The following is a 26,228-nucleotide window of genomic DNA, read 5'->3' on the forward strand; positions in this document are numbered from 1 at the left end:
TCTTTGTTGGTCCACCCCTCAAATTGAAATGAGAATCACAATGCCGGCAGATGAGTAATTAGTTTGAGACGGATGGAATCCCCACTCGGTTAACGGAATCAAAGAGGGGAAAAGATGATGGAGTGTGTGTGTGTCTATTCATGTGTGTGTGTGTGTGTGAGAGAGAGAGAGAGCGTGCGACAGGGAGATGGAGGCAGAAGGTTTAATCGCGTTACATTGTCCTAGGAGGCAGGCTAAGTGCATTACCACTATTGTGTCAAGAGCGCTGTTTTCGCATTATAACCAGTATGGAATCTGTAGAATGCGCTCTTCGGGCTTAGTGAAGAGACGAGGCTGCGGTCCAAACTCAATCAGCAGCAGATAATATGACGCCCTCTTCACATTGTGTACAGTTGACCCCCCTCCCCCCCTCCACATCACAAAAATAAGGCCCTGAGCCACATAATGGACTCCGAGGACAGCTGCAAAACGTTGCTTTGTGAGAAGCGATTGTTTCTAATGGACAATCGATAGCATGTCGTGTTTGCAAAGCAGAGGATTCGTCTTGGGCCGTCAGACCTGAACCGACAATCATTTAAACGACTCAAAGTGTCTGCTTCGGTCAGTCTGCCAGTGGAATACTAGCAGAGCTGACAACAATGGTGCCATTGAGGGCAGACACGATCAATCAATTCAAGGGATTTAATACACGCCGTGCATTCCCTTAGTGAAATGCAAGCATTGATTTGGACATTTCACGACCAGAGACATCTTAAAGGCGCTAAATGCAACTTTTCAATGGCCGCTTGCTGAAGAATAATCTGTTACTTTGCTCTCTGCCACCGATATTCATTCATTTGAGTGAGATTTCAACTAATTAACAGTTTGCATTACAGAAGGATCTGCCTGTCTCCAGTGTCTCAAAAATGTATTGAGAAATATGCAGGCGATGTACTGGCTTTGGCTCTGTATAGTGACACCACTCTGTCTACCATAAAATCAATGCTAACTGTTGTATTTTTATATAAACTGAGAGAGAGGAAAGCATGGAGTTTATCAATAAGTAGTAAACAATCAAGCCTATCTGTTCTATTCAATATAAACTATGGAACTCAAATTAATCACAATTAATTGATGGTTAATTATAATTCGCACAGTCAACCCCTAAATGTCTCAAAATGAATGTAAATCATTACTTTAACATGATATTGAGGTTAAAATGCTGCATGCAGCACCTTCAGTGGAACCAGTTCAAAAGCCAGCCACCTGCAAGAGCACAGCTGGTACACACAGGTAGTGTGTACAGGAGAGGAGCCGAGGGAGTGTGAGACGGGAGAGGACAACACACACACACACACACACACACACCTGATGCTAGTCATGCTTCCAGTCTCAGAGCCAAGCTTGCATCTCTCCAGTTGAGTGGCAACAATCTGTCGTTCGGCTTCCAGCTCCCTGGTCAGACGTTCAAACTGCAACTCCTGGAGAGAGGGAGAGAGAGAGAGAGAGAGAGAGAGGGTGAGAAAGAGAGAGTCAAAATCAACAGCGCCAAAGCAATCTGGCTATTTATTTACTGTCACATTTAGAATCATCCTGGACATTATTCTGGCTCTGTTGTCTCTGTCACATTCGCAACTGTTATGAAACTGACTATAGAGTCTGTGGTGGCAAATTAATTCACATATTGCGTCCAACAGTTTTCTCAGCGCCAGGCTTTTGTGGAGGAGAGTTGGGCAGTTTGATATGCTCCTTTAGGTGCTGAAACAAGTATGTTCATAAAATATTCTCCCACAAACATTACAAGATAGATGTTTTAATTCACGCAGTTGAGCATATTTCTGCACAAAACTGTGACACAAAACCAAAGCCATCAGATGTTCGTTATTCTTACTAAGAAATGTATGGAAGAGATGAAGAGATGTTTTCCTTTTTTTTGACAAGAATTGAGTTATTTTTTGACATTAAATGTCAGTTTCATGTGAAAGCACTAATGCTCGCCTGACAAACTGTCTATATACAGTAATCCGACTGTATGGGTTTGCATTCTGCTGCCCCCCTCGCCCCCCCCCCCCCCCCCCCCCCACACACACACGCACTCCTCCCCACCCCTTGATAAAGACCTGATCTGTAGTTGCAGATTAGCGCCCCCTCTAGAAATACTGTCACCCCACTGCGGGATTTGTTTACATAGTGATTAGTTGGATTTATGACATTTTTTGTCAGTCTGAAATTCATGGTCTATATTTGAAGTCATACATGGACAAAAATAAATATGTAAATATGAAGGTAAATATGATGACCACAGGAATACAGACCTGTATTTTGAGTTATTGAGGGTTAATATACTACGTCAAAGTTTAGCAAATAAATAACAGATTGTATCTTAAGCAGCTTTTAAGACTTAAAATCCACTGTTAAATTTGAACCTAACAACTGGCTGTAACAACCAACTGATGCACTCAATCTCCTTATTCACAGATGTACTGTAATGTTTTATTTTGGATCAACCACTTTATTTTTTTAAAGTGCACACCTCTAAAGGACTATCATCTGAATATATTGGCCACTCTGAGGATACTACAGTCAATGCTACTCACTTCATTTCATTATGGAAACACAAAGTAGATCATAGTATTTCATTCTCTCGTGTCCAGGGTCCTACTTTTATTAATTACTTTACTTTAAATCAAACTTAAGAGTCGCATCTCTGAAATCCTTGAAACTGAGAGTTGTGAGAATAAAAGCTTGAGTGCCGGAGGTGACAGCAGATCCACGGGGCAGCTAGCGGCGAAAGTTGACAGCTCCTGAATTCCTGCGGAGGTGTGTGAAGACGCTCCTCCAAAATAAAATACCCTTACGCTTGAGACGAATACCCACTAATTAACTGATGCACAAACAAACCGGCAGCAGCTTCGGTTTCACTTTGATTACCAATTACCATTTCTGTCTGGTGCTATGATTAAGATGAACAGTATAGCTGATTACACAGAATTCCTATTTTACCAATCTGGTGCAAAAAAAAACCCATATCAAAGCGATTAGATAGTGGAATGTTCTAAATCAAGTGATGAACACAGTTATACCCCGGAGAAGAGGTTCTTAAATTATGGTTTAGAGCCCAAAATTGGTCTGTGACATTTTCCTGGTGGGTTTCCAGATGATAAAAGTGCTGAAATGATAATAAATCGTGATACGGCGGGTATTATAATAAATAATGGGTCCCAAGGCAGGGGCAGCCTGAGGCAGCCGAGCTCCTTTTGAAAGAGACCACAGCTCACCTGAACGCAAAATGTCCTACTCAAGTAGCAGTGTTGTTACTTTGCTGAAGTTTTGCTTAAGTAGAGGTAAAATGACTGGTGTAAACATCTACTATAGTGCAAGTAAAAGTTCAAAGTAGCAAATTTAAAATGTGCTCAGAGTAAAAGTTACTGGACAGAGAACATTGTTACATGTGATCTTTTCCATGCAATTCTAAAAGGCAGAGAGTGTGAGTGCATGTGTGTGTGTGTGTGTGTGTGTGTGTGTGTACCACTGCCATGTGGCCAAGGTGATATTCAGTATGTATCTTAACATGAACGCCAACCTAATTGATGTAGACATGACAGTATCTGTGTTAGTGTTAGTGTCAGTATGTGTCTCAATAGTGATGCAATGTGTGCATCAGCCCTTTATGTACATATGTCACCGTAGCCTATTTGCTAACGACGACAACACACACACACACACACACACACACACTTTAAAAGCCAGATTATAATTTGAATTCTGTCCCAGGCTGAGACTAAATTAACTCGGTGTGGGTCACAGGCTGAGAAGGGCGAGGGAGCGTTTCCCCTGAAGTATTTCATCTCCCTGCTAGATAGCTGCTTTCTTTCTTTTCCACTCCTCTGTCTTGCTCATAGGGGAAAGGACACATTTTCCAGCACCTTGCGAGACCCGGCGAGCCGTGTGTTATTGTCAGGCACGGGATGGGCACGAGAAAGGGCCTGTTGCACTCCTAACACTCAGCTAGCCGACTCATACGGCGTTCCCTGCCAAGTTAAGCCAAACTAGGCAGCTTTGTCCCATACAAATGTAGAAAACCAGTCATGTTTTGTCGCCCAAGTCTCCAAGCAGCAAAGTCGATGTGAAGGGAATGAGTCCCTGTTACTCTGTGAAGAACGCTAAGAGTCTGATTATACTGTTTGCACTGACACTGTCAGAGAAACATCTTTTTGAATTGTTTAACTTATTGGCTTATTCTAGTTTTATTGCCTGTAAAGCACTGTTTAAAAAGCACTATAAAAATAAAGTTAATTAGAACTTTTAAAATGCCCTCAAAACATCAGACGGAAACGCATTTCCAAGTCCAAAAAAAGCATGTATTTTATTCATAATGGCTGTAATGTGTGTTTTCTGCCTGAGAATAGGAACTGGGAATAGACTGCTAGTCAATGGGAGCTCAGAAGCTGATGTTGCCTGAGGCAAATCCAGGCTTTCCACCATCATGCAAGAATTTGATTATAATGAATCATTAATATAATAAGATAACAATCACATTTCGCTGTAATTATGCGCCGTCTGCTCCGTCACTGATGGCAACTGGACATACACACACACACACACACACAAACATACACACACACACACACACACACACAGAGAGAGGGACACACACAAACATATGTATTCATGGCACTGTTAAGTACTTTGTCTAAAAGCGTCCATTAAATGGCATATGATATGTACGGGAGAGGAAAATATTGTGACTGGAGAATGGAGTGTGTTGGTGTTAATTTGTGTAGGTTAACATGCTGTACAGTAGTGCTGACACACACTGCTGTGAAGCTGCTAAAGTGTGTCTCCTGTTCACCACTGACAGCAGCATGCACACTCTTTCTTGTATACACAACTTGAACATGTATGCTTACACACATTTACACATTGGCCTGTTGGATGAGAACATATAGACACCAAAATTATCCATGTGTCCCTGGTAGATCGCTCCACTGCTGCATGCTAACACTTTAGCATACACTATGTTGAGTGATAGTAAGTGACTAGTATTATATCAAAAGTTAGAAAATGAGAAGTTGTAGCAGCTCTAAAGCTAACTAGTGAGAAAAATTAAATCATATGCAGCCAAGTCTGTCAGTTTTGTGTAGGAGGTTGGTTTAATTTACACAAATATGACATAAAAAATAACACACTGTTTTCAATTACCAGAGACTACTTTCCTGTTTCCATAGTAAGCAAAGGTAGTGGGTGGTAGGAGACTGTGTACAGCTGAAAAATCACTACACAGCGGATGAATACGTGGCTGTTCACCTGAAATAGTTCCCAAAATAAACCTGGCTACATTAGCTATATTGAGTTAATGATATTTCATTTTTGAAATTTATGAATCTACAGACCATATAATAAAAACTGTTAACAACTTACATTGGATAATGCTAGCCACCTACTATCACTCAACATAGTGTATGCTAAAGTGTTAACATGGAGCACCAGAGCTAATGATCTACCGGGGACACATGGATGATTTTGGTGTCTATGTTCTCATCACTTAACGGGCAAATCTCCCAAAAACTGTGTATTCCTTTCATGCACACACACAGACACACATTATGGAATACAAAGATACTAGAAATCAGTTCTAGTTTCTAACAACATTCCACCATGCAGAGTGGAGCAGCACCCTCTGTATTTGTATTTGCATCTCCTAAAAGCACCGCTGCACGCCAGCACCCTGCACGCTCTTTCATGTGCTCCGACTCCTCGCAGTCAAATCCATCCAAACCCCCTCATCAGCTGACGTAACCAGACGAAAACAGAGAAGAAGAAGAAAAAAAAAACGACTTCGAGAAACCAAGAGGCAACAACTCACAGCAGATGAAGGAAAAAGATGAAAAGCTTGGTTTTTTTTGTTTGTTTGTTTGTTTGTCTTTGGTTATCCCCCCCCACCCCCCCCACCCCCGGCTGATGGGGGCTAAGCGAGCCGACGAACTAACTGGATACGGAGCCGTGAGAGAATTCGGTTGCGAGGGCTTCTTGGGGAAAAAAAACAAAAACAACAAAACAGAAGCGATTACCCACCCACCCCCACTCCCCCCTCCTCTTTTTCCCTTGCTCTCCTCTCTCTCTGTTCCCTCCAATTCAAGGCTGACAGGCAGACACCTGTTACTGCAACACAAGCAGACGGAGAAAGAGAGCGAACAAGAGAGAGAGAGAGAGACGGAGGTAGAATAAGACATATTCTGCAAATGAATAAATAAATAAAGCTGGTGAAAAGTGAAAAAAGAAAAGATGGACATACGGCTGACAGAGAGAGAGAGAGAGAGAGAGAGAGAGAGATGAAGAAGACAAAGAACGAAGCGCACACATACCTTCACATGGACCATACTTCACAGAGAGACAAAACCACAGAGAATATCGTATCCCACTTTTTCTCTACTGCCCTCTGGTCAAACACTGACAACAACACTCCCTCTCGCTCTCCTCCAAACACTCATCTGTCCTGAGTCGAGACACAGCGTGCAGAGCGAGAGAGAGAGACATAGAGAGAGAGAGAGACATAGAGAGAGAGAGAGACATAGAGAGAGAGACCTAGAGAGAGAGAGAGAGAGAAAGACTACAAGTGTCACTTGAGCTGACTGCCAGTCAGCCCCCTTCTCTCTCTCTCTCTCCCTCTCTCTCTCTCTCTATGTCTCTCTTTCTCTCTCTCTCCCCGGGGGCCATGAAAGCACACACACACACACACACACACACACACACACAGTGTTCAGCCAGGCACAAAGGTCCCCATGGCAACGGAGCATTTAGGAGCCCCGTGGCATTATTTATGCAACGTTGCATCACAATGGGCCCTCCCACCAGCCGACCCTGCCAAAACCCCGCCGCTCGCCAGTCTCCCTCTACCTCTCTCTCTCTCTCTCTCTCCCTCTCTCTCTCTCTCTCTCTCTGTCTTTCTCTCTGACCGGACCATCTGCGCCCCCCCACTGAAAGGCAAGGGGGGATTGGAGAGGGGGGGGCGGGTTAGTGCAAGAGAGATGGAGGGAAGGCAAGGGAGACAGAAGATGGAAGGAGGGGGAGAGGAATGGAAGGAGGGAGGGAGGGAATAAAACAGATGCACACGCACGCACACACACACACACACACACACACACACACACACTCAACAAAGTAGATGCCTAACTCATACATTCACGCACAGACGCACACCCACACATGCATGCCCACACACTTGTGTGCATGCATGCCATCACACACACACACACACACACCCAGACACACCACATGTTCTGCCTCAGTTAAATTCTATGGGCTGCAATGGGATGCAAGAAATGTATGTAAAAAAAAGCCCATTAGTTGGAGGTTAAATACAAGCATGCACGCACATACACACATGCACACACACATACACACACACACATCAGGACTTTTTTTTGACTAGTGGCTGCCATTATCTGCAGGGACAAACTTGATCTACTGCAGTAAGGGACACAGATTCTAACAATTCCATGCCTGATTGCTGTATTCTGCTGAAAGAATTCTATTTGCTTATATCTTCTGCAGGTCAACTGATGCTACTCTAAAAGGTACAATCTGGAATTTATTGCAGGTTATATTCACATATTGTGCTCTTGAAGAGTCCGACCTGTAGGAAGAGATTATTTACAAGCCAGGAGGAATATAGCAAACAGTAGGAACAGCCGTGGGTGATAAAGTACTGTTTGCATTTGCTGCTTCTGTTTCGCCGTGATGAATTACACCTTGCGACCTGTACGTGCATGTGTGTGTGTGTGTGTGTGTGTGTGTGTGTGCGTGTGTTTGCGTGGGGGTCAAATGAGTCCAACCGAACCTACAGAGGCCAGTGACACAGCAAACAACATGAAGCTCCACAGCAAAGAAATATAAGCATGCAAAAGCCGTTCTCTCTTACCCAGATGCAGTCTGACTGGAGAGTGGAACCCATGACTCCCCAGCAGCTCCCAATTCCTTCCAAACACCAACTGCACAGACTATAATCTCTGTCTCTATCTTTCTTTATGTTTTCCTCCCTCTCACTTTCCCTCCCCCCTCTCCCTTTCTCTGGCCGACACAGACCAACCAAACCAATCATGACGTCTGCCCAAATACATGCTGTACATGCAAAGCTCCAGCCTGCAGTCATTTCTTTATTCAAATGTGGATTGGCTCGGCTTACTGGGCTGTTTGCCCACAGGCTGACCGGCCACACGGTTTAATCACAGAGATAAGTGAGCCGTCGGCTGAGCGCGGACGGATCAACTTGATCGACTCGACGTTTTACTCCGGAACACCTAGCTTGGGAGCAAAATGCACGCGCATGTGTATAGGTGTGCACGTTAGGGTTCCACCGATATGGGTTTTTGAAGGCCGATACTGAGATATTTTGGAATGAAGCTGCTAAAAAATCTCAAAATATTCAGTCTTTCACCTAGAGTTTTATTCTTACCTGGACTCAAAAGTCTCCGAAACAGCATTTACACCATGGGACACTAAAAATCTCCACTGAAATGCATAATAATAATAATAATAAATCTAAAAATAAAACATATTCATGCATACTTGTGTGGAATCTGATCAAAACACCACATTAGATCCACTTCGGGTTAAGGTCTTCCCACAGACGTGTGTGTATGGGTATGACTGTCGCTTGATCCGCAATTAAGTGAAAAGGACAACAATTAACTATTCCTTAACGAGCAAGTTCTCCAATCAAGTGCTTGTCGACTGATTGCATTACTAAAGATTCACGTCCAATCCGAGCCTATTGATGGAGACAGAAGACAGACAGATAGAGAGTTAGTGGGTCTATAGCCAGTCGCTTACAGGAACAGCCCGGCCCCTGAAAACCCCATTAAAGCAATTAGTAACATAAAAATAAATGACTGTGGGACAGTGGTGGGTGGCTCGGGGAGCGAGCTTGCTCTCTGTGTGAGTGTGTGTGTGTGTGTGTGTGTGTGTCCTAACTGTAGCTCTGTCCCCCTCTCTCTCTCCAGTGTGCAGCGGTCTAATTGTGCCCTGTGGTGTCCGCCTGGCATTTAGCCGTTTCAGAAAGGCGACCGTTCGATGAGAAAATGTCACGGCGGCGATATCGCGGAGACCACTGACCGTCTGCTGCTGTTGTTTTAGGCCGGAAAATTATGAGGTACACCCAGTCGGTAAAGGAGAAACCAGCCAAAATGAGATGATGGGGCGTACAGAGAGGTAGATAGGGAGAAGGAGTGGACAAAGAGACAGAACTGAAAGAAAGAAAGAGGAGAAGGAAACCTAAATACAGCAAGAGCGAAGACTGATTCGGGGGAGATTTAGCACATACTGGATACCGACGCTACTTAAATGCTCATCCCGAACCAGACAGATTTGCCTTGTTTTCTGTAGCTGCGGCTATAGGCCCGGGGTTTAATTCCACACAGTCTGTGTTTTCAACCCCCTCCACCCACCGCCCCCCCCCCCCCCCCCCCCCCCCCCCCCCCCTCCTTTGCAACAGTGCTGAAAACCAATTTTAGACTTGGGGTTAGGGACGTACTCATAAATTATGTGGGATAGTAAAATATTCAGAGTCCTGTGTCTTCGTATAGCAGAGCTGCTTTCGGGGTTGAAAAGGAAGCTGAAAGTAAAAATTGTTCAGCATCCATCGAGGTAAAATTGTTTTTTTTCAAACTGCAGTGGAGAAATGTTAAAACCTTAAAGGACCATACCCGGATCTTTTGGATGTTTTAGCCAATTTACTACACTGCATGCATATTTTACATTACCACTAACCATTTTCCAAAGCATACTATACTATTTTTTATAGATGTTTGAATGCCTTTTTTCCTACCTTCCAGGCAGCCATTTGTTTCCATTCATTTCAGTACAAAAATCAATTTGTAGAGACTTGAAACTTGCTTGAGATGACATGATGTTGACAACAATTATTGTTGGTAATTTAGTGTAATGCCTGCATTGATTTGAAAAGTCTTCTGGTGCGTTCACGTGCTGGTGGGAGGCTCCGACATCCGGGACTTCAAAGTCGGCTGCCAAACAGCTGTGCTGTTTTGTCAGAAAATTAAACCCAGAAGACAAAAGAAACCTGTCCAAACACGGACATTGTGAAAAGGGTGATGTGGATTTGGCTCCCTCTTACTTTAAAAAAGTTATGATAGTCTGGCTAACTACCAAGGCTTCCCACCAGCATGTGAACACACAAGAAGACCTGCAGAGTTTTCAAATCAATGTGCACAAAATAATCCCAGGCGGATGTTCACTGTGATGGATCTCAAGCAAGTTTCAAGTCTTTGTAAGTTGTTTTCATACTGTACTGAAATGACTGGAAACAAATGGCTGTCTGGAAGGCAGGAAAAACACATTCAAGCATCTAAACAAGTATGGTATGCTTTGGAAAATGGTCGGTAGTAATGTAAAGTATGTGTGCAGTGTAGTTAATGTTCCTCAGCACTGTCGCTTTAATCAAACATTTGAACAGATTTCTCTCTCAGTGTATTGCCTGTTGCTGGGAGGATCGCCAGTCTACATTCCCCCTAAAAGCTGTACCTGCAGGTGCTCTTTGGAAGAGTCAGGTAAGATCAAGCTCAAATGCAGGAAGATGAGCGGCTCTACCTTGTGCAAGGCTATTGTCCTCTGTGCAAATGGATTCACTCAGTCCAAGACACTCTGCCTTTTATACAAAATTTAGCAGCCTTTTTTTGGATATTGCAAGACTAAAACCAATGCTTTGTGACCACTGTGGTCTTCATCAGGGACGACAATCTACATTTAATAGTAGTGCAGCACCCAGATTGGCTATAGTTACAAGTAGACTACCATCAGAAATGGCCCAATCAAAACTAATACAACAAAATGAACAAAATATAATAAGAAATACAACAAATTGGCAGCACCAACAGAAGATATGACACAAATTTGATCAGGAAAATGTATGTACACATAGGAATATCAAGCAGACAAAACAATCAACCTAAATAATGAAAAAAATAAATAAATATATATATATATATACCTGTATATATACCATTTTATACCAAAAATATGAGAAAAAGGCTAAGAGAAAAGGTGAAAAGAAAGAGAAAAAAGATAAAGCAAAAAAGTATTTCAGAAAAATATGATTTGGAAGGTACAATAATTCCCTTTATGAAATTTTGTTTTAAACCTTGCCATGTTCAAAAAGAGGGGTTTGGATATCCACCATATGAAGGAAACTGGCAACTACTGTTACAAAATTGCTGCTGGTATGAACAAGCACAGCACAAGCAGTACAGAACATTATGGGCTGCTGTTTAAGTTATGAGCCATCTGAAGGCATTTACATATAACTTTTGAGGATAGAATGATTTGTGTTTTTGAAATCTTGACTGAGGTGTATATGATAAGGTATCATTAAAAAAAAAGATATATAGTGTTTTGGAATGAAACCATTCAAATATATATATATACTGTATCTGAATGGGGTTGAAAATGGAAGATGGCACAATATAGAAAGTGTGTGTACATACAACTAACACTGAAATCCTTCTCGTCTTCCTTCCCTTCGCCCCGAGTCTCTGCTCCCCACCACTGAAGTCTTCTTACTCTCATCAAATATAAAGTACAGTATCTTTTCCCTCTCAATGTCAGCGTCTGCTCAGCCTTCTGCATTAGAAAACTCACTTTTTAAGTTGAGACCGGAGGACTGAACCCTAAAGAACACACACACACACACACACACTAAACACACACATTAAACGCACACACTACCTCCCTTGCCTCTCAATCCCCAGACAAGCAGTGTTTTCAGTGGCAGGTAGCACAGACAGACGGCGGGGAGATTGAACTGCCAATTGCAGGGAGCCTGCTGGCCATTCCGGACCCCTACCCACAATGCACTGCTCTACCCCCCCTGTCATGGCTGTCTGAGTCAGTCCGTTGGGGCGACAGACAGAAAAGTTACACTCTCACACACGCATGCCAATACGCAAACACACACATATATGCACTCAAACACCAAGTACACACACACATATACAAATAAACAGACACACACACACACAAACAAACACACACCTACATTGCCAAGACATATTGTCCTATTTCCGCTGCGGTGTTTTGGCCTCGAGTCATCCCACGACTGGAAATAAAGAAATAAAGGAAAGTGTCTCAAATGCCAACACTATGCCAGACAGAGCGAGAGAGAGAGAGAGAGAGAGAGAGAGAGAGAGAGAGAGAAACAAAGGGGAAAACGCGAGACAAAGCGCCCACACACACACAACGCAGTCTCTCCCGAAATCCCTTAAACGCTCGGCTCTTCCATTTTTCTGCACGCCCTTTGAATAAGAAATAAAACAAAATAAATATTTGATCCACTTTGAAATCACTTCTTATGAATATCTAATGGTGTTGTGAACTTTGAAGATAACTACTTTTGGGCAATTTAACGAGTTGGCCTATGCTAAACTAATCTTAATTAATCCTTAATAAACACGTTAAGTGGAGTAGGAAGAGGGGGAGGAAAAGCGGAGGAGGAGTAGCACCTAATGTTATAACAGGGCCACTTTTAGGAAAACAGCAAAATAATAATAATAAAATCTAATGAATTATCCAGTACAATTAACAATGTGTTGACAGCTTTTAAAAGCTATAAATCCTTCAATTTTAATAATCTCAAGTTTAAACTCACAAGTCATAACATCAATCAGAAATGGAGATTTTTAAGCATTTGTGCTTTGAACTTGACTGATGGAAAAAAAACAAGTATGTGTGGTAAAGTGAAACATAACAGTATTCTTTTTTTTATAATGAGGAGATGCCAGGTGAAGAGAAGAGCCAAAATGAGTTTAATTAGCCTCACGGTGAAAATTGAAGGTGCAGCTTCAATTATTTCAATCCGAAATGCTTTCAGTTGGAATTCCTGGGAGCGGGGGGGTCAGACCTGAGCGACGGCTATGTTCTGCTATTGATTCATTCTACTATTCACATTCATTATCCCCTGGCCGAGAGGCTGCAGACACCGCCGTGCTCTACCTAAAAGCTATCTGATTTGATACCCATTAGAAACCCTGGTGTGATTGATTTTTTGGTTTTTTTTTTTTTTCCTCTGTCTCTCTCTTTTCCTCTTGGCTTCGTCGTATGAAATAACCGCCCGGGCTTTGCTTTTTTCCCCCCGTTTTCACCCACTTTCCATCCATACCTTCCTTCAGACGTTTCTCTGGGTTGTAAAAACACAAATCAGGTAGCTGAAGACTCTCAAGACTAGACCGATATATCAGTTTGCAGATATATGGGGTCGACATCATCCTTTTATTAAAAATTGCATAACGGTTGATATGATTGAGGTTCCTCCCTGACCACAGATAGTCAATATGCTTTTACTATTATGATTTTCATATCAGGTGTCTGACCAGAGAAATCGTTCCAATGTAGTGTGGAGGATTCTACTCAACAGTCTGTAAAACATGCAATGAAACCTGCCTCATCTTGCATTAAGAAGCTGCTAACCCACCTATAATTCCACTAGTATGGCTTTCAATGGAGAGTTTTAGTGTCCCATGATGGTTAAAATGCTATTTCGAGGGGAAACATTGAATTTTCGGGCATGAAAATGCTCATATTTAAAGATCCCCAATGGACAAAATATTAGCTATTGGCAGCATTGGTTGAACCCTACTCAAGAGCATACAATAACTTTTAGGAACGAACCTATGCTAAAATATCCACCAAAACAAAACAAAAAATAAAATCTACTAAAACATTTTCCTTCATTCATTCATTTAAATAAAATCTTGATTCACTCTTTTAAGTTTCTTTATAGAAAGACTGGAATATGAGAGGAAGATGAGGTAGTGAAATGGAACGCTTGTGCAGGGGTTTCAGCCCTGGAACGTGGTCCAAGGTTGTGCCGAAACACCTCCACTAGACTGTACAGTATGTGATGTCATCTATGGAGACAACTGGAGATGGTGATGTAACTCCAGGAGAACACAAATGGTCAGCGAAGTGACAATTTCATTGGCCAATCACAAATATGTATGCTACTTTTGTCATCAACCCCCCTCAATATCAGATTCAAGGTGAATTACCCCAAAACGAGGATTATCTCAATCCCCCATCTTGTTTTCTTCATAATTAGTCATCTGTTTCAGTTGATGCACTGAGCTAAAAGAAAGTTGGGTGGGAGTTTTCTCAGTTCCTTGATTTATTTGGGGCAAAAGGATGACGAGAACATCAACACTATTTGGGTACCTGGATCATTCACATAGAAACACACAGCCGAGGCAATTGAGAGATTTTGATTTTTGAAGGCAAGAGAGGATGCAGTTCCTAATTTTGGGGGTGTAACGGAAAATAATGCAACCAGTAGTGTGACGACCCCCAGCTCCCAGGGACTCAGAAGTAAAGTGATAATATTACTTTTGAATTGAGTAATCAGTAGTATAATACATATTTCAAGAATGAGCCAACACCGTTATCCAAATGGATAATTGGATGACTGGACATGACCAACATTCCCACCCAAGTATGATAGGTTTGGAAAGCTGTATGTAAAAGTGGGCAAAACTATAGGGAAACATTAATCATGAATTCCAAATGGGAAATAGACTTTTTAAGTAATAACCTGCAATAGCCTATAATAATCGTGTGATGCTCTACACATCCTTTTCTGGCGAAAAATAAATACATTCCTACCGAACATTCATCTCTTTCATATTTCAAAACAACAGATGATTGCATCCTCAAACGTTTTCTGCATTGTGAGCAAAGATCCTCGGATAGTTAATCAATACTCTATGTCACTTTCAGTCGAGCGATCATTCAGTGAGGGAGCGTGTCAGACAGATCTTTGAAATAGGGGGGATATCTCACTTTGGAGGGGAAACTCTTTCGGTGTCGGCGCCTCACACTGCGCTCTCCCCCCTCACCCCCCCACCCCCCCATTAGCAGATGTGTTGACAGCGAAGATGATGAACGACACGGGGACAAAAGCTGACAGATGTGATAAACACGACGTCGAATGGCTAATCAATCTCGCGAGGGCGGAGGGAAGCGGAGGAGAAACGCAAGCGGGGATCTCCCGGTGTGAGTCGGCAGAGGGGAGAGGAATCTGATTGGCAGACGCAGAGAAATCAGTGTGTTTGTGTGTGTGTGTGTGTGTGTAGCTATAGATCCGCATGCGCCTGTGTGCATGTGTGTGTGCGTGTGTGAAGCCTTTTCTCGGTCTCTCACGCCTGACCTCATCTCTATGCACCACAATAGACAGGAAGCAGACAGATCCCAGCTGTGTGTGTGTGTGTGTGTGTGTGTGTGTGTGCGTGCGTGTGTGTGCACCAGTGTCTGACCCTCACTGCCTGAAAAACACCAAAAAATACAACCCCGCTCCCTTTTGTTACTTCATACACAGCCTGCTAACAAACACTGGCAACAGCCCCGAACGTGGAAAAGAGGGGGAGGAAAGAAAGAAAAAAAAGAAAAACACACGCAGAGAAAAGTGACAAACGACTGGTTAAAAGGAAAACGCATAACTTCGCCGTGGCACTGGGGCACGGAATCAAAAAGATCCAAGCTTGCAGAGGAAGAGGAGGGAGGGAGACGGAGGAGAGAGTAGAAGAAAGAAAATATATCAATTCGTCTCCACCTCCATGTCCTAAACCATCGCCTGGCTGTGTGTATTTGTGTGTGTGTGTGTGTGTGTGTGTGTGTGTGTGTGTGTGTGTGTACACGGCGATGTGGCCTACTTACAGTATAGGAATGGACTGCCAGAACGTTGCTTTTCAGTAACTTAAAGTCTAAAACATGTAGAAGGCAATTTTTTTTTTCTATACTCTCAGCATTTTCACTTGCTATCTTTAGCTTCTGCATGTACCATTTGAGAACACACTTCTTCCACCATACTTTACACCTTCATAGTCAAGGATACACACATGTGCATCCACTCGACCACACACACACACACACACACTGGATGCAGAAACACAAACACACACCTCCAAGCGAACACTTTTATCTCTCTTTGGGCTAAAAGCCACATCCAAGTGTGTGTAGTGACCTACAGAGCTGCATCAGGCCTTCTGATGCAGCGACTGTTAAGTCTTTCCAGTCCAATTCCACTCCCAACACACACACACTGTAGCACTAGATACTGTACTATCCCTATCATTGTGTATATGCAGTAGGCAATGTGCTGAGATCTTAGACCAGGATCACACATGCATTTATGTTGCTGCAAACTAGATGCAGAGTTCTACACATACGTGTTGAGATGAGACTGAACGATGCAGCAGTGATGGATTCTCTCATTTGAAATTAACTTCCATTAATGTATCATGCCTTCAATGCATTAAGTATGATCCTGACCTTGGTGGAATGCTGAGAAGGTATATTTTTGCTGTCCTCTAATTTGTGAACTTGCATATTTGTAGGTTATTCATTGAAAACTGATCACGGTGGAATTTCACTATACATGCATGTTTTATGTGAACTGCTATTAATAAAAAAACTAAATATTTGACCATGTTAAGGTTAGAAAAGAAGTAACAGTAAATTGGTACAGTGTAGAATATAAGGTTGGCTGAAATAACATGATATCCAGGTCCATAAGCGACCAACAGCCTATAATGATTAAAAGTTATACCTTAAAAAACAGGAGAATAAACAGATTTGATGAAAAAAATGCTTCCATTGTGCTTTGAAATGGTTTATGGTTTCTTAAAGGGTCTCTGTATTACGGCTACCAAATATACGATTATGTAAAAAAATGCTAAACAACGACAGCAAAACAAAATAATAACAACCCCTTCTAACTTTTACTCTTATTCCATGGTGCCAAAATACATGCGGAAAACTTTAGAGAACTGAAGTTCTCACTTGCTGTTCCCCCACCGGAGAGGAACAGAAAAGAAATCAGAGGAAATCTATCGAAAATATCATCTAAAATGTATAAAACGAATCTTGATGAAAGCTTGTATTAAATTTATGCTTTGAGGCTTCTGTCCCGCCCCAAAGTCTCAACACATCCGAGGCGAGACAGAAAAAACTGGTGACGTCTTTATTACACAAATTCCATATTTAACACGCTATGTCCATATTTCAACTTGAGTATGGAGTATGTACAGGGTAGTAATTAATTAACAGTAATTATGTGTTGGAAGAAGCATATCTGGGAAGCATATCAAAAATGCAAATGGTGTTGAAACAGAAGAAGACATCAAGATAAACCAGCAATCCTTTGAGAGGAGGACGCACATACACACACAGGCACAGACCCCATGAATATTCGAACCCTCATTAATACATGGTAACCGTAAGTGTAGCTTTGAAACTTAATGCAAGCTTTTTATGAAAAAGGAAAAAATTAATTTTTCACCGCTGATCGGATTTTGACAAAACTTGGAGGAATGATGCATCTCACCACTGCACTCAGTTTCAACATTACACTGATTGGCCCAAGGGGGGCGCTACAGTCACAGGTCAAAATGAGGTGACATATGTGTGACTGATTAGCCCAGAAGGGGGATTGCATCATTCGTGGGGGAGACGACATGTTTACTGTTGCTTGGTGAAAAACGATCCTCACACTTTCCACAATCTCTCTATCTCGCATGTGCACACACACACACACACACACACGCCCACACACACACACACACACACACATGGAGAGAGTTCTAACCTGTTCCTTGACGGAGGCGAGGATGGCGGAGGTGGTTTCAGACTCGGAGCCGTCTCCGTTGGAGGCGTTGAGGACGGGGCTCAACATGGCGGCAGCGCTGGCAATGTCAGACGCCACCTCAGGCACTGGCATACCTCCTGGAAGAGGAAGAGAACACGCAACGCTTTTACTATGATTCAAGATACGCCGACACGCCAGCATGCATCTACACTCTCCAACATGATAGGATTATTCCAATATACTGTATTGGTTTGCCGATATATCAGGCTGATTTATTAAAAATCGACCAGCCAGTCAATGTCGCCCACCTCCGATATGATGGATATGATTTATTCTATAATTGGTACAATACTACACTGGTTGTCTATGGGAAGCCCTTGACCTGAACTGACCTAATGCAATATTAGTATGCACTGATACGTTCTATTATTATTCATTCATTCATTTTCTCTACCCACTTATTTCTGTTCAGAGTCACGGGGGGCTGGTGCCTATCCCAGCATGCACTGGCTGGAAGGCAGGGAAATACCTTGGACAGGTCGCACTGCATCACGATCATTCACATTCATAGCTATAGGCAATTTAGAGTCTCTAATCCATCTGATGTGAATGTCTTTGGACTGTGGGAGGAAACCCAGGTGAACACAGGGAGAACACAAACTGCAGAGAAAGCTGGGAGTCAAACTGGATCTGTCTTGCTATGAGGCAACGTGCCACTGCCTTATTACTATTATTAGTAGTGTAGCAGTAGTAGTAGCAGTGTAGTAGTAGTGGCAGTAGTAGTAGTAGCAGTAGCAGTAGTAGCAGTATAGCTAGTAGTAGTAGTGGTATTAGTTGTAGCAGTAGGAGTAGCAATAGTATTAGCAGTAGCAGTAGTAGTAGCAGTAGTAATAGTAGTAGCCTAGTAGTAGTACTTCCAGTGGTAGTAGTAGCATCAGTAGTAGTAGTTGTAGTGTTTTGTAGCATGAAAATAATCATATTTAAAGATATTACATATCTGCACAAAATGTCCGCGGAAGCTTCAATCCTAAAAATATTGGTATTGGACTTCAAAAACCCATATTAGTCAAAACCTAGTATCTGACACCACCTCAGGGACTGGCATGCAAAACGCACCCACACACACACACACACACACACACACACACACACACATGCATGCTTGATGCTATGTGTGCACCATATCCTGTATATGAGAAGGCGTAGGAGGAGAGAAGCCTCACATGTGCCATGTCATCCTGACGCAGCACAGAGCCGGTGTAACGGCTGCACCGGCCCGCTTCACACACCGATGAAAGGCTTGTCGTGAGGAATGTTACACACACACACCCACACTTCCGCGGCTGGCTGCCGGCGTGAAGCAGCATTACGCCCAGCGCCAAGGTACGAACGAAAGTCAAGTGGAGCCTGAGAGCAGAGCGAAGGGATAAGGGCAGAAACGGAGGGGAGGAATGGAACGGTGAGAAGGGAGGAGGAGCGTAAAGAGAGAGAGCGAGAAGCGCAGGTTGTGGAAAGGAGGAGGAGGAGGAGGAGAAGAAGAGGCGAGACTGAGGAGAAAAGGAGGGAGGGAGGGAACGGCGATGCAGATGAGAGAAGAAGAGAGATGGAGTCGGAGGGAGATGGGAAATGAAAAGAAAAGGAATGAAAAGAAAGGAAAAGAAAAGGAGAGGATATGAAAGGAGACTATTCTGGGATGCTGCTAGGCAACGATCCCTGGTCACTGAAGGCTGACCAGGCTTGGCTTGTCTTCTATTTCCCTCCTACTCTTCCTCACTTCTTCCTCCTGTCTTTCCCTCATCACTTATGTATTTTTCACCATCCTCCCCACCTTGCTACTCAGATTACACTCCTCCTCCTATCCTCTCAATGTTCCCCCTCTCCTCTCTTCTCCATCGCCTCTTCCTTCCCTTCTCTCGCCTCCGTGCCTCACACACACTTCTCTTCACTTGACCTACTTCAGTGGGTCTACCTCGTCTTTTCGACACATTTCTGCTTTATAAGACAGCATGCAGCGGAGGGTGACGGGAGGAGGATGACCCCGAAAGGTGGCCATGTTGGATTTGGACCCGCAGCGCTACAATGCACCTGAACACCACACACACACACACACACACACACACACAGCCCGTGCCTCCTAAACACTTGGCTGCTTATCTGGCCCTCGTGACACCATTACATGTTTCACATTCTTCTCTCCATCCCTCTTTCTCTCCCACTTTTTCTAGCTGCGGTCGCAACGTTATCGGGTGGTAGCATGTGTCTTCCATCCTCCCTCCCTCCCTCCCTCCATCCCTCCCTCCCTCCATCCCTCCCTCTATCCCTCCCTTATTTATCTCCCTGCCCGCTTACCTCCTTCCTCTGTCCCTTCCCTCCTTCCTCTCCCTCCTCCCTTTGCCTCTTTCCTCTTGCACTTTTCTCCTCCCGCCGTCACATCGCACACAATGTCATCGTAGCCATTATCAACTCTACCCATCCTAATCTCTCTCAATCCCCCTCTCTCTCTCCCTCTCCCTCTTTCTCTCTATTCCAAATACAATACCAAATCTCTCTCTCTCTCTCTCTCTATCTCTCTCTCTCAATTACATGATTACATTACCGCCCCTGCCAGTTTCAATGGCAATTTTGAGAATGTCACCCCCATATCGCAATAATAACCTTTTATACTGTAGTTTACATTTTCCTAGGTAAGACAAACGAAGGAAAGGATGCAAGTTGTCCATAGCCCCCCTTGCAGACCAAAGTTCCAGAAACCTGTTCCAGAAAATTTCCACTGGAAGATGACTAGGACTAGGACTAGTACTAGGACTACCCACCGCCTCAACAGCTTCTTCCTAGGACCTGTCACCGTACTAAACCAGCCCTCCTAGCACTGCACACCCATGCATCCACACAAGCTTTGGCTGATACCATTTACTGTACCCCCTGCTATGCTATTCCATCCTATTTATTTTACTTAGTCTTGCTTGCACAATCTTGTACTACTTATGATTCCAAAGGTCTTAAAATGCTACACCACTTTAACCTCTGGATTACATCTGTGGTCCATCTGTTTCCATCCTGCTCAGTGCAGATTGGAGTTTTAGTTATAGAAACATGAGCTGCTCTGGAGGCAGAAATAATCTCATTGGTTGAGGTAAACCTCAGTGGGCGGAGCCAAAGTATAACAGCTGTTCTGGCCAAGTAACATTAGACTGAAGTCCAGTGAAAAAGACAAGAGGTAAGAGAGAAGGAAGCTAATATTATGAAGCCTAGCACTCTGCTACTAACTGAAAAAATGCAATCTAGCCATACTAAGTTATCTAGGTTAGCTAGTTATAGCTAAGCTTCCAAATTCAAATTAGCCGTACTAGCCTATAGCTATCTAGGTAAGCTAGTTAGCTAGCTGCTGGCCTTCCAACATCATGAATGCCATGGTCATGACTGAAGGAAAAAATAAGTCATTGCTTCTTCTATTTTTTTTGTTCATATTTTTTACCAGTATTGTTGCTAAGGGCTTTCTTTCAGGGCTTAAGAGAGAGATTAGCCCCCAACTATTTTTTGAACAGGAAATATATATGTAGTTCAAACATCAACGCTCTGTTATGAGCGCTGTCTACAGAGATTTTCACTGCACATGAGTGCAGTTTGATTTAGTGGTCAGAGTGGGCTGGTCATTTTACGTGAGCACGCTGTAAAATCTAGCTTGGGTGCATCGAGGTACATACCAGGGCACAAATCAAGCTCACCTGTCAATGCTTGGTGTGTGTGTGTGTGTGTGTGTGTGTGTGTGTGTGTGTGTGTGTATATTTAGTAGGGGGTTCTGCCAATCACTGTCATGTAATTTGAGTAGAACTAAGGAATACACTATGTATGATTTTAATTAGTCAGAGCAGGCAAGGTAGAGACAGAAAACACAATGTCAGGAAAAGACAAGGCAGGATATATGGATCTTCTTCATTTTTTGAGTAAAAGAAGAAAAGTAGGATAGGCTTGGTTAGGCCAATGATTGATAATCCAGATATGGAAAGACGGTAAAAGTCAGCCAGCTGTGCTGGCAAGCTGACTACCATAGGGGCCAGATGGACACTGTAGTGCTGGCTTGGATTGACACTTGCCTTGGCTGATAGCTTCATGGCTAGATGCCTACAAGCTACAGCTAAACTCTGCATGTCTCCAGTGCAAAACTGCTATTCAAAGATGTGCTTTGCAACAGTCTATATAGTATTGGATAACCAAAATGTGTCTTGTGTCTCCATCCTGCCAGCTAGTTAGTAAATTAGAAGTAATGTTATGGTCTTATCAAGTTCATCCTCCCATTCAGCTCTATTAGTCTGGGCTGCTGAACATTAAATGCATAAAATCTATCTCCCTTCACATGAAACGTCTACATTATCTTCAATTCCAGACATTGTTTCCCTTAAATGTGAGAGCATGTTTAACAATGAAATTTTGAACGTGTACCTCTGTGTGTTTCACAAATGCACGCTACACTCTCCCAGCCGTTCAAAATGGATTAGGCTTTTTCCATGGCATAATGATCTTTGTTATTACAGCTATAATGCAGCATGGAAAAATATCAGCTTTCTAACAGAGGATGATGATAGCCTTTAAAGTTTTACACATTCAGCTGTGTCTCTCTGTTTATCTTCTGCACAACCTGAACTGAGCAAGAGAGAGGAGAAGAGGACAGAGAAAAGGGAGATGAGGAGAGGGAGGAGTGAGGAGAGACAGACAGCACTACAATATATCACTGTAGGCCTGTACAGACTGCCAGTTAAAGAGTTTCCAATACACTTCATTTAGATCCATGTATGTTCATGTCAGATTGATGCATTTTGCTGCTGGACCCGCATGTTCCAGTTCCTCCTTTGCCATTCGAGTTTGCCAGGTAGCTAACTTGCGCTCTGAAAAACTCTTGGCTCTCTTGGTTTAGTTCAACAAATAAGATTATTTCTGCCTCCAGAGAAGCTCTGACCCTGTGAAATGTTTGTATAACTACAGTAAAACTCTCAATCTGCCTGTCAAGCTGCCTGAATGCAAATAGAAAAAGATTGCTTTTTGTATAGAGTAATATGTAGAGTCTACTGTATGTTGATGCGTCTCTGCACCAATACAACTAAACAAACTCCTCTACATTGACTACAGTGAATAAAGTGATTCTGATTCTGCATGCGATTCCTCCCCTTCCCTCGGATCCGTATGCATAAAGCGTCCCGCACCACAACACGCTCCAACTTGAACTCCGCCCCCCAGCGCGAGTGCGAGTGGAGGAGACCGCCCGGCGGCCGCAATTCGCCTTTAAAACAAAAGAAGAAGAGAGAGACGCTGGCGTTCGCCTATGCAGACGAAGCAGGCGGCCAAATATAGGTCGAATCAACAGACCGTGACCGAGTCCTCATCACACAACTGACCAGTACAAAGCAGCCCCCCCCCCCCGCCCCAATAACAGCCCTCAGAACTAGGTTACAGAGGCCCACGGCCCAGCTAGAGACAGGAATTTGAATATGGATTAGGCCTAAAGGCTTTTATTTCGCTCAAGTATAATCTTGGATATTTAGGTTTATATTTCAATGCGGTAATGCCGGGCTGTTTTCAAAGCGCTAATCTCCGATGTTGCTCTAACGTTGCGACCCGCCACGCTAAAGATCGACATGTATGACATGAGGAACGTTCCGCTTAATCTTTTGACCCTTTAAGCTCATCGCTCAGGGGCGTGTTTTGGGGGCGAAGACGGAATTCATTGCGGATCAGACATCCGAGCGGCAAATTAGTGCTAAAATGTCTTATCTTACTGTGGAGCGGATGTATCTGCATGACTGTACGTAGGCGCTCGAGCATGCCACTCTGTGTGTGTGTGTGTGTGTGTGTCCCCTCTGGGATGGGAGTGTTTGTTAAGTGTTTGACGGGCAGTCCCCTGTCGTCTCATTAAAACTCACTGCAGTGTTTTGTTTTGGCTTCACCAGTCATCTGTGCCTTTGTCTAGACCCCCGTCCCCGCAATCGGGCTTTTAAATTAGCAACACTTTAACACTTACATTAACTATGTAATTAGCGCTGTCTGTGTCTCATTGTCTGTGCATTAAGAGCCCGAGAACCAACAGTGGAAACCGGTCTTTAATTTTTGCTCTTACCCTTAGATAGTTCTGTGATGCATGCGCTTTTTTTTTTTTCCTACTGCGTTTTTTTGGGTTTTTTTTTTTTAAACTGTACAGTGAACTAGACACGGCTAAATTAAACTTGAGGTATTGTGGTTTGAGATGAAGACTCAAAGGGAAAGTTGGCTCTAAAATGGAGCTCACATGTGATTCCTCTGATCTGAAGACAGTTCAGACTTAACTGATGCGCACAACATCTGAAAGTGCATAAGTCAGCAGAAAGGTATAATGGTACCAATCTCTTTTGCTACACTTAAGATGATGATGGAACTTAAGTTATGTGTGTGTGTGTGTGTGTGTGTGTGTGTGTGTGTGTGTGTGTTAGATATTTGCCACGCTCAAAAGTCCGTACTGGCAAATTTATCATTTGATGTCAATCAACTGGAGATGATGTACTTTATACCTCACTAACATATTCCAAAATGTGTGTGTTTGAGTGTGTGTACGCGTGACTGTGTGTGTACACGCGGCAAAGCACGCACCACGCTCCGAAGATTCAGTCGATGGGGCGGATTTTTTTACGTCTATTAACTATTGAGTAGTGATTAGTGAGGATCATAAACATTCTTGCCCCCCCCCCACTGAACCAGAAAACCCTCCTATAGCACCAGACACTTGTCTCCACTAGTGCCATTTTTTTCCACACTAAACCATGCACTTTTTGTATAGACAAAGACAATTTACAGTATAATGCTGCTATTCCCCTCCAAATATACTGCTAATTTTTTTGTCTTTTTTTTTTTTTCTTGGTACACTATGTGTATTGGGTTGTATTGTATTGAGTGTGTGTACTGTGTGTATTGTGAATGTTTTTATAAGAGCTTTTTTAACTCTCTATTTTAATTTATTTATGTACACTGTAGGTCTGGGAGGAACGGTATTTCATTCTTGATTGTACGTAAGTGCAAGAAAAAATGACAATAGAGAAATCTTGAATCTTGAATCTTGAATCTATTGATGACAGGCATATAATTCGTTAACCTAATGAAATTGGTTATTTTATCAAGCCGGCTCAACACATGGCATGTGCATGGATAAAAAAGTTGCAGATGATGTTCTTGTCAACATCTAAATTGAAGAATATGACTGGTTGTCTGTGTGAAAAATGAGACGTTTCACCACAGACTGGACAGATGGAGTTATGAGTATAATCAAAGGGTTAATCACCCATCAACCGAATCTACTCAGCGTGGCGAAAGTCTAGCCGCTAATGGACGTTTACTGTAAGCGCACGCACACACACACACACACACACACACACACACACACCCCTATACTATAGCATGCATCCCTCTGAATGTCACTTACGGATAGCAGCTCTGATGAGGTTGAAACCATTAAGAGGCGTTTGGCCACAATAAAAAATCTATTATTTAACAGAAATGCATTATTCAAAGCATCAAAGCTCAAAGCCAGTTACACTACAAGAAAAACACTTGCCAAACCACTTCAGAGAACTGCTGCAGTGTTGTTTTTCTGCTGCTTGGATGTCTGGCGCACTGAATATGGCTCACTATTCAACTCAGAATGACTGTGTTTTCATTTCAAAAGGCTATATATCTATTTTGGGCGTAAATGTTAATGATGTTCGCTTATGTTCATCGGTGTGTATTATAAGTTACTGCCAATTATGTCATTGAAAAAGTACCTATCGTGTAAAACCACAGGAGATAAGTGATAAAAGTAATAATCTGCAACTTCTTCATATAAATAAATGTGTGTTTTGCTCCTCTCTATTGCTGATTGATACAATACAATAGTGATTCAGCCTATAGCCAGTTCATGAAAGCTTTTATGTTTGCTGTTCTAATAAGAGGGTCTGTCTTCCTGAGAAAATTTTGGAAGTGATGCATTTTACGTTTACAGAAGCAACAACAGCAGTTTGTTTATAATAAATACAAGAAGGTAGAAGAAATATGAGTGTCTTTATTATTACAGTATGTTGGGCCAATGCAGACATTGACTAAAAGCAATGACTGGTGTTGCCAAAATAAAGAATAACAAGAAACTAATCATTTTAAATGGAGATATACTGTATACACTAAGAATGGCATGGCTCTTTGACGTGTTTTTAATCGTTTTTTAATACAATGGAGTTCTATGGCTTTATTGGGCACCGGCTACATGGACGAGACTTGTTGGCAAAACAAATTCATTGCTGATTTTGTTATTGTCATAGGATTTGTTGACGGTAAGAAATGCATTAAAAAACACCAGCCTTATCCTTTAAAGCCCTGTGTCCACCTCGCACCTTCAAAGCAGTGGTGTGAAGACAGGCTCCCCAGTGGACAGCGCACTCTAAAGAGAATGCCAGAGGAAGCTCTAACTAGTAGACAAAGTATCAGTCTTCACAGTCAGCCTGCTGCAGAAAGCACCGGATAATTCATCATGTCACCAGCACAACAATCGGCACCACAACAATCCACAGGGGGAAAAGAAACCTCTGCTGAGAACTGACTTTTCGGCAGCGTT

At 42.8% G+C, this 26,228-nt stretch overlaps 1 protein-coding gene across 4 annotated transcripts in view; it reads right to left on the bottom strand.

Moving 5' to 3' along the window:
* Positions 1–17,755, bottom strand: part of ctnnd2b (catenin (cadherin-associated protein), delta 2b) — a 122,777-nt gene extending 105,022 nt beyond the window's left edge. For all 4 annotated transcript variants that reach the window (XM_071918547.2, XM_071918545.2, XM_071918544.2 and 1 more), the window contains exons 1-2: positions 17,624–17,755; positions 1,348–1,460 (exon numbers count right to left, since the gene is read on the bottom strand). In XM_071918547.2, the coding sequence (XP_071774648.1) occupies positions 1,348–1,460; positions 17,624–17,755 (245 nt within the window). The remainder of the gene's footprint in view (positions 1–1,347; positions 1,461–17,623) is intronic.
* Positions 17,756–26,228: the final 8,473 nt, after the last annotated feature.

This window comes from Centroberyx gerrardi, chromosome 13 (assembly GCF_048128805.1).
Source record: "Centroberyx gerrardi isolate f3 chromosome 13, fCenGer3.hap1.cur.20231027, whole genome shotgun sequence".
NCBI lineage: Eukaryota > Metazoa > Chordata > Actinopteri > Beryciformes > Berycidae > Centroberyx > Centroberyx gerrardi.